At 51.8% G+C, this 9,828-nt stretch overlaps 1 protein-coding gene across 2 annotated transcripts in view; it reads left to right on the plus strand.

Annotated features, from left to right (window-relative positions):
- Window positions 1–9,059, plus strand: part of LOC8070793 (dynamin-related protein 3A) — a 30,464-nt gene extending 21,405 nt beyond the window's left edge. For both annotated transcript variants that reach the window (XM_021462924.1, XM_021462925.1), the window contains exons 16-20: window positions 6,932–7,023; window positions 7,359–7,499; window positions 7,752–7,804; window positions 7,900–7,999; window positions 8,068–9,059. In XM_021462924.1, coding sequence (XP_021318599.1) covers window positions 6,932–7,023; window positions 7,359–7,499; window positions 7,752–7,804; window positions 7,900–7,999; window positions 8,068–8,241 — 560 coding nt within the window. In that variant the 3' untranslated portion in view covers window positions 8,242–9,059. The remainder of the gene's footprint in view (window positions 1–6,931; window positions 7,024–7,358; window positions 7,500–7,751; window positions 7,805–7,899; window positions 8,000–8,067) is intronic.

The raw sequence follows: 9,828 nt of genomic DNA on the forward strand, positions 1-9,828 counted from the left end.
CGGTGAAGTCGTCATATGTCGAAGTTGAGCCATTGTCCACCGCCTTGTCCCACGCCCATCCTCGCCCTCCGTTGAACACGTCTCGCGCTGTGCGCACGCGCCGTGTTTTTGGGTCGAGGATGCGGTAGGCCTTCGAGCCCTTTACGTAGCCGATGAACACTCCTGGAGTGCTCCAGTCATCGAGCTTGCCGATGTGGCCAAGTTCCTTGGCGAACGCGAGGTAGCCGAAGACCTGCAAGTGGGAGACCGCTGGCTGGCGCCCATGTAGGCGAGTGGTTGAGGATGTAGACGGCCTTCACCCCGCCTCTCCCTAAACGCCAGTCGGCATCGCCCTCTGCTTGAAAAGGGCCCAAGCCATCCCCACAACCGTCTGATTGCGCCGCTCGGCGACGCCGTTTTGCTGTGGGCTGTATGGCATGGAGTAGTGGCGCTGAATGCCCTCAGCGCAATACGACGTGAATTCAATCGCTGTGAATTTGCTGCTGTTGTCGGTGCACAGCACGCGCAGCTTGTGGCCACACTCTGCCTCCATAGCAGCCTACGTGCTTCTGATGGCATCCGCAGCCTCTCCCTTGCTGCCGAGGACCATCACCCACATGTAGCGGGAGAGATCGTCGGTGAGCAGCAAGAAGTAGCGTCATCCTCTCGGTGTGGCCGTTGTTACCGGGCCACACAAGTCTCCGTGCACAAGCTCGAGCCTCTCCTTGGCTCGGAAACTTGCCCGCTGGGGAAAGGGGAGTCGCTTCTTTTTCGTCAACACTCAGATGTCGCAGAACTGCTCCACATGGTCAAGGCACGGCAGGCCTCACACTGTCTCCGTGGCACTGAGCCGCTTCAGGGTCTCAAAGTGAAGGTGCCCGAAGTGCTTGTGCCACTGCCACGCCTCGTCGTCTCGACGAGCAACGAGATAGAGGGGTTGTGCCACCTGCACGTTGAGGATATAGAGTCGATTTGCGCCTCTGGTTACCTTGGCAAGAAGGCGACAACTATGATCCCAAATCCTCATGACCTCGTGCTTGATCTCTGCGCATGAACCGTTCTCATCCAGCTGTTCCAAGCTGATAATAGAGTTCCTCAGTGCAGGGATGTAGGAGACTTCGGTGAGCAGCCTATGCTCACCAGACACGGTGGTGAAGATGACGGAGCCGACGCCCTTGATCTCCACGCCGAAGGCGTCCCCAAACTTGACGATGCCTCGAATGCTAGATTCAAGCTCGGTGAAGAACTCCTGTTGACCGGTCATGTGATGGGTGGCGCCGGTGTCGAGGAACCACCCGTCAGTCTTGTCGTTGCCGGAGTCGTAGCCGAGGAGGCCGTGTGCTTTTGGCACATCAAGGTGGAGGAGAGCCGCTGCGGCCGTTGCCGCTGGAGGTAGCTCGATGCTAGCATGTGCTATGAACAGAGCCAGCTCCTCCACCTGTGCAACGTGGGCCTGGCCGCGTCGTGACTCTTGATAGTCCTTTTGGCCCAATAGCCAAGCTGGCCGCAATTGCGGCAGGCGTCGTCTTGTGGCTTGTGTTGGCCGGCGGCGCCGCCCTGAGCGCCTCTGCAGCTATCACCCTCGGCATGTCCTCGCGCCCCGGCTTGGGCGCCTTTGCGCACCTTGCGCGGCTTGTCACGCTTGCGGCCGCCTATCGTGGAAGAGGACGCCCCTTCTTGTCACCTTGGCAAGCATCCCACTGCTCCCGAGTGAGAAGGAACTTCCCGCCAATGTTGATGGGCCCCGAGAGAGACCGTGTCTCATCACTGTCGATGACCTTGAGGCGACCTATCGCCTCGATCGACATCGTGGAGAGGTCCAGTAAAGACTCGATCAAGCAAGCCATCTGCTTGTACTTTTCAAGGATGCAGCGAAAGAGCTTCTCAACAGCTCTCTCCTCGCTGTAGGTGTCGTTACTGAACAACACCAACTTCTCCAGCAGAGTGTTGACACGAAGAGCAAAGTCATCAACGTCCTCACCTGGCTTGAAGGCGAAGTTCTCCCACTCCTTGCGAAGCGCCTGCAGCGTGGAGTTGCGGGCGTGGTCGTTGCCGATGTGTGCTGCAGTTATTGCGTCCCAAGCCTCCTTGGCAGTCCGCTTGTTGGAAAGTGAGAACTGCATCTCGGGCGGGACTGCAGCAATGAGGGCATCCAGTGCCCGTCGATCCTGGTCGTAGTCGACGTCGCCGTACTGGACTGCCTCCCACATGTGCCGCACCTGGAGCCTCACCTTCATCACCGCGGCACCGCGGCCCACTCAACGTAGTTGATCTTGGTGAGAGTAGGCCCCCCACCGCCAGGGCCAACGTCCCTGACAACAGCCTAGAACCCGTGGTAACCACGGTACTGTCTGAGGAGAGAGAGTCACGCCGCCTGTGATGGCCGCGCTCTCCATCGACCCGTCTGCCGCCATTGTCGCGCGCTCCTTCTCTAGGAGCGCCACCGCCGTGCGCGCATCCTCCAGGAGCGTTGATAGCGCGACCGCTCCTGTCTGGGCTGCCGCTGCGTTCATGGGTGTGCACGGCTGCCCACCGCACCGCCTGCTCTCGCACTGCCTCCCTCGCTAACAGGTCGAGGTCCACGTCGACGCTATTGTCAGCAGAAATGGAGCTGCTGACGCTGCCGAGCAGAACCTCGACCTCCGTTGCGGCTGCACGCGCTGCATCTGCCGCCGCTTCCGCCTCCTCTCTGGCTGCTGCTAGCCTCGATGCCCTTACCGTCGCCGCAGCGGTCTCTGCTGCCGCTCGCTCGCGTTTCTCTAACGTGGCAAGCTCGGCCTCCTACCGACTCCGCGTGCTCAAGGCGACAGAGCGCTGAGACTGCCCTGCGGACATGGCGCGCTACCGGGGGGCTGCTGCGTGGAGAGAGGGCTGCTTTAGATGAGCTGCTGCTCGCCTGCGCAGAGGGAGAGGAGTGTGCAGGGACAGCCGGAGCTGATGCTGCTACCGGCTGGGGCTGTTGCGAGGCTAGGAAAGGAGATGAGCAGGAGATGCTCAGGCTACATGATTGTAGGGCGAACTGCGACGGCACCTGCCTCAGCTGCAACCGTGCCGACCACTGGTCCCGAGATTGCCCTCATCCTCGGTGTGATCGCAAGCGTGGTGGTGCAACAAACATCGCGGAATCAAAGGTGGCGGCTGCTCTATTTCTCATGCACGGATTCCTAGAGCTGGATGTAGAGGGGAGCAGCGGCGAGGTGCAAGCTTCTGTTAGTCGCTGAACTCTTACTCTAGGTAGTAGCAGAATTCTAACTCTCATCGAGGGAGAGGATGACACTAGGAGTTGGGACAATTTTCTGGTTTATTTCTCACACAATGCCATACCAACATGAAGGGTCGGGGATACATATTTATAGGCTGCTATTAGCCAAGCATATGCCAAGATACTAGTCCAAGATGCTAATCTAAGTGCTGTCCTAGTCTAACTGCTGTCCTTAAGATGCTGTCCTAAAGCTAGTCCAAGATGTCGTCCTAGATGGGCAGCAAAGACCACCATGCAGCAGGGTCACAAGGACCATGTGCTACAGCCCCACAAAGATCATAGTACAAAGACTTATCCATCAGCTTCAATCTTCTGCACTAAGTCCGTTGTTGACCTCAACATCGAGGAGCCGTGAGCTCATACCTACCTCAACAGTAGCTCTGGCGGCGACAAGCTTGATGATTGGTACCTCGACAGCGGAGCCACCCATCACATGACCGACCATCACGAGGTCTTCATCGACCTAGACACCTCGGCCAGAGGCATGATGAGGTTTGGCGACGAGTCGAAGGTGAAAATCCATGGCATCAGATACATCGTCTTCACGACATCTACTATGTCCCGGTGCTCCGCAACTCAATCATGTGTCTTGGCCAGCTGGATGGAGATCAAAGAGGGTGTCTTGAGGATTTGGGATCGACGCCACCAGCTACTCATCAAGGTCTGACGCGGCGCTAACTGTCTCTACATCATCCTCAACACGACCAAGCTGCTCTACCTTGCCACATGCAAGGATGATGAAGCATGGCGTTGGCATGAGAGCTACGGTCACCTCCACTTTGACGTGCTCCACAAGCTCTCCAAGGACGACATGGTGCATGGGCTGTCGGCGATCAGCCACGTCAGGCAATTCTGCGACACTTGTGTCCTCACCAAGCATCACCGAGCCCCGTTCCCGGCCGAGGCCTAGTACCACGCGTGGGAGATGCTCGAGCTGGTCCATGGTGACCTCTGCGGCCTTGTGACGCTAGTGACTCCTGGTGGTAGGCGCTACTACCTGTTGCTGGTCGACGACGCCACACGGTACATGTGGGTGGCCCTACTGACATCTAAGGACACTGCTGCGGACGCAATCAAGCACCTCCAGGCCGTGGCGGAGAAGGGAGCGGGTGCAAGCTCCGGGTGCTGTGCACTAACAACGGGTGGGAGTTCATCGCCGTGGAGTTCACCGTCTATTGCGCGGACGAAGGTGTCCAGCGCCACTACAGCGCCCTGTAGTTGCTGCAGCAAAACGACGTCATGGAGAGGCAGAATCAGACGGTGGTGGCCATGGCTCGTGCGTTGCTGAAGCAGAGGAACTTGACGGCTCGGTTCTGCAGGGGAGGCCGTGGTGACCGCGGTTCACTTCATGAACCAGGCGGCCACCAAGAGCTTGCTGGGCAAGACACCTTAAGAGGCGTGGCACGGCAAGGCGCCGACGGTGTGGCACCTGCGCATGTTTGACTGCCTCGCCTTCGCCAAGGACCTCACTCAGCTGAAGAAGGTCGGTGACTGTAGCCACCCGAGTGTCTTCATCAGGTATGCTGACGGCGCCAAGGCATACTGCATGCTTGACCCAGCAACCCAACACGTGTGCGTGTCGCGTGATGTCGTTTTTGACGAGAGCCGTGGCTGGAACTGGACCAAGGAGGATGGAGGCTTTGCTTCGGCTGGTGTAGCACTTCTGGAGCAGAGGTGCCGGGAGAGCGCAAGCCGCATCGCCATCAGCAACTCTAGCTCTACCGTGCTCACCGTCACTAGCTCTGGAGGAGCTCGGGAACACGGGGCAACAACTGCCACACCACTGGCTCCGCCGCCCACTGACCAACCCCAAATCGAGCTCGCCATGCCCCTGGAGGATGACGAGGACCGTCTGGACGCGTTCTATGACGATGAACCTGTCTGCTACCTCATGGTGACCAACATCATTGGCGATGAGTCTCCTCCGAGGCTGGCACCGTGTCTCTTCGCCCAGCTGCATCTGACTCACTCTTGCGAGCCCAACCAACTATGCCAAGGCGCAAGGCGACCCGGCTTGGGAAGGACGAGAAGGGGGCGGTGACCAAGCATAAGGCACGACTGGTGGCGCGGGGCTTTGTCTAGTAGGAGGGTGTCGACTACGACGATGCATTCGCTCAAGTGGTGCGCATGGAGTCGGTCCACGTGGTGGTGGCCTGAGATGGATGACGGGTGCACCACACGGACGTGAAGTCCGCGTTTCCGAATGGCGACCTCAAAGAGGAGGTGTACATGTGTCGGCCATGGGGCTTGGTCGTCGCCAGGAAGGAGGACAAGGTCTACCGTCTGTGCAAGGCTCTCTGTGGCTTGCGGCAGGCATCACGCGCCTAGAACGCGAAGTTGGACGACACGCTGAAGGTGATGGGCTTCCACCAGAGCGTGCACGCCGATGGGGCAGCGGGCACACTGTCCTACTCGTCGGCGTCTACGTCGACGACCTCATCATCACCGGCACTGAGGAAGAGGTGAAGAAGTTCAAGGCACAGATGAAGGAGAAGTTCAACATGAGCGACCTCAGGCTTCTCTGCTTCTACCTCAGCGTCAAGGTGCGCCAGGATGCCAGTGGCATCACCCTCCGTCAAGCTCACTTCGCCAAGTGGATCCTCGAGCTCAGCGAGCTGGTGGGCTGCAACCCCACCCACACGCCGATGGAAGAGAAGCTTTGGCTCAGTCGTGAGAGCATGGCGGAGGAGGTGGACTCCACGCACTACTGGTGACTCGTTGTCAGCCACTCGTACCTCATGCATACCCTGGCATTCGTTGTCGGGTACGTGAGCCACTTCATGGAACAGCCCATGGTGGAGCACCTACATGCCATCAAGCGCATTCTCTGCTACGTGGCCGTGACCTTGGACTACACTACAAGAGGGCAGCTGACACAACGCGCTTCATTGGCTAGTGCGACAACAACCTCGCTGGCGACACTGACACGAGCAAGAGCACTAGTGGAACCATGTTCTTCCTGGGTGAATGCTCGGTCAGCTGGCAGTTGATCAAACAGAAGGTTGTGGCATTGTCAAGCTGCGAGGCAGAGTACATCGCCACCTCCACCTGCGGTGACACAAGCTCTATGGCTGTCCAGGCTGCTCGGGGAGCTGCTTGGCAGGAAGGTGGATGTGGTGGAGTTGAAGGTGGACAGCAATTCTGCCCTAGCTCTGGCCAAGAACCTGTTCTCCCATGATAGGAGCAAGCACATTTGGATCAAGTATCGCTTCATCAGGGACTGCTTGGAGGACGGGAGCATCAAGGCCAACCACATCGCCACTACTGATCAGCTTGTAGAATATTCACCAAGTCGCTGGGCAAGGCCATGTTCCAGGAGATAAGGAGGAGATTGATAGTTAAGCTTAGCTACTTCTATCTTACTTTCCTGCCATTTACTATTCACTGTCTAGGTAATTTCAGCTGGCTTAGCAGCCAAGTTTAGTATCTACTTTATGCCTAGAATATGCTGTAGTAGGTGGCTGACCACTCTGCTGCTATATAAGCAGTGGCAGACCTTGAGAACCAAGTCTTGTAAGTTTTAGAATTCAATCCAAGCGGCCTATGGCCAAGCTGCCCTTTGGGCTTTCTACCCTAATCTGAGATCTCTGTCTGGGCAACAGTAAATTACAATGTGTAAACCAGTTTGAGTGTTGCAGCCCAAGACTCAGAGTTTAACTTTTATTTTATTGTCTTCCTTTGGAAATATAGGAACAAGTCTGACTGGTGGTAGTCAGATACGTAATTCACAGGTCGGTGGGAATTCATCAAGCAAATTACCCTCAATCATTCCTCTAAAAGAGGTAAAAGTTTACTGTCACAAGTAAGCATAGGAAATTAGAATTTATCAAGTTTTAATACTCAAGGCCTGTTTATAGATGCACTTAAAAACCCAAAATTTTACAAGATTCTCTATCACATCGAATCTTGTGGCACATGCATGGAGCATTAAGTATACATAAAAAAATAACTAATTGCATAGTTTATTAATTGTAAATCGCGAGACTAATCTTTTAAACCTAGTTAGTCCGTAATTGGACAATGTTTATCAAATACAAACGAAAGTGCTATAAAATACAAAAAGATTTTGGATCTAAACACGCCCTCAATATCTGATTGTTCTCCATGTCTGTACTAGCCACCCATTACTTTGAAGCCATCAGAAACTGAGCAGGATGCAACAGAGGTAGCCATTGTGAAAGAATTGATCAAATCCTACTATGACATTGTGAGAAAAAGTATTGAGGATGCAATCCCAAAGGCTGTAATGCACTTTCTGGTAAGTTTAACTTACATAGTTGTTGTGATGTCAGTAAACTTTCGTACTACATACTTCCAACTACCTCATGCAATAATTCTAGAGGGTTATGATCTTTAATCTCCACCAAATGTCTGGAAGATAAAGCTTTGTTGCCTGATGTAGAAGCTACCGTACTTAGAGGATTTTGTTTTATGGTAGATGTATACTATTAATACTCAGAATTACTGTTTAATCAGGACACCGTTGTTTGACAGCATTGTTTTTTGTCAGGTGAACCATACAAAGCGGGATCTGCACAACTTTTTAATTCGCAAACTATACAGGTGCATAAGTAAACATTTGGTTGTATTTTTTCTTATGGACAGTTCTCTTTAAGTGTTCTGATTATAATTGTTCTCAAACAATGAATGTTGTGCAGAGAGAACCTGCTCAATGAATTGATGAGGGAAACTGACGAAGTACTTATCAGAAGGCAGCGTATTCAAGAAATGCTTGAAATTCTTAAACAGGCACATAGGGTATTTACAGTTTCTTAACTGTTTGTACTTTCATATTTCCTGCAGTTTTTGACAGCTTTGTTTTGTAGACACTTGAGGAATTCCCCATTGAAGCTGATAATATTGAGAAGGGCTACAACCTTACTGAACATGCAACTGGCCTGTCAAAAATCCATGGAGTCAGCGGGGACAGCACAAATGGCATTTACACATCCTCCCCTAATTGCTACCCTCCACATCAAGCGTCTCATATGGTCCTATAGAGCAGCATTGCCTATCCGCACCAGTGGTATGTACCTGTTCCCGATGGAGTTTCCTTTCCGCAACAGTGGACCTTGATCCCAATTCTTGAGGTTTTTAAGCAACAAACTTGAGATTTACCTGTAAATTCCAGTCTTGCTAGCGAGCAAACTGCTTTCTAGTAGAAAGCTATTTGCTGGTAGAGAACTTTAATTGTGTACTGTTGAAATTGTCACAGCCCACATCAATGCAATAGTGAATAGGGGTAACAGGGTAGTTGTATAGGACTATATCCAATATTCCAATTTGCCTTAGGTATCAATTTTGTCACCAATGAGAATGGGAACATACTAGTGTAACTACGAGACATTGAGGCAATCGCCAAGTGGAAACTTCATTTCTGCTGGAGGGATTCATGCTGGACAAAACTGATCCATCACGCATTCATGCTGGAGGGATTCATGCAACTATTGTCTGGCCTCCCCATTTCTGAGGCACCATGAGTTTTGGAGTCCATGGATTTTGGTTGAATAGGTTGGAAACAATTGCTTTCTTGGTTCTTATCAGTATTATGATTGAAAGCAAAACAATATCTTGTTTCTGGCATGCCATAATCATTTGACGATTTTGGGATAAAAGCCAAGGAGATTGAGGCGTACTATTTATTTGTTTGTTTTGTATATTGATGTACAATATTGTAGGCTAGACTGATCCTTATTGTTGGCCTTGGATCTTTTTTTTACTGTTGTGTTTTGTTCATCTAAATTCCAGAATATCTTGGAACTACTTGGAAGTGAGAAGTCTCATTTACGAGTGCTTTTTATCGAAGTGTTTTTCTTTTTCTTTTGTGTGTGCGTGCACGCGTGTGATTGATGCAATTATTTCATCAGCGTTGTCAACAAATGATGTTATCTCGCTCAATGGGTTAAGTTTTGTTAAGACCATCAGCATTACACATTGGTGAGGTACTGAGGTGACTCGATGTAGGTCAAATCTAATCGGCTACCTCCACGTCTTTTTATTCGGCATGTTCCTACAATGACCACATTATTACATAGGTGCATTGTTGATACAAGTCAGAAGTTTGCGAACAAATTTCCACTCTTTGATGGTTAGCATATATGTGCAGTGGAAATATTAAACGATTAGTGCGGAGTGCTTAGGCTAGTTTGAATATTCAATTGGCATTTTGCTTTAGGCTTAAGCTTAATGTTCAGTGGGATTTGCATATCTCTTGCCACACGGTGTTTGAGTGCACCATTATTACACACTAGGGACTTGTATAATTTTGTAAGGTCACAATAACTGCGTTTATGGTGTGATTGCTTAACTTGTACCAGAGGGGATGAGATCCGTAGTGTTTGAGTCAGGAGCTTGACAATGAAGATGGCGGGGATTGGCTTGGGAGATTCCATCTCAGAGATCTCACTTGCGCTTGGAAAAGCTCATGCTATTCACGGAGTTACCTAATTTACATTCCCTATCTCACTTAAGCTTCCACATCATTTGCTTTCCTTTGGTTGTGTAGCATTAAAACTTAGGGTTTCTTTTATGGTAGAGGTGAATGACACTTAGCAAAAAAAATGTTACACATCTAGATAGATATATTG

This window comes from Sorghum bicolor, chromosome 6, assembly GCF_000003195.3.
Source record: "Sorghum bicolor cultivar BTx623 chromosome 6, Sorghum_bicolor_NCBIv3, whole genome shotgun sequence".
In the NCBI taxonomy this organism is placed as follows: domain Eukaryota; kingdom Viridiplantae; phylum Streptophyta; class Magnoliopsida; order Poales; family Poaceae; genus Sorghum; species Sorghum bicolor.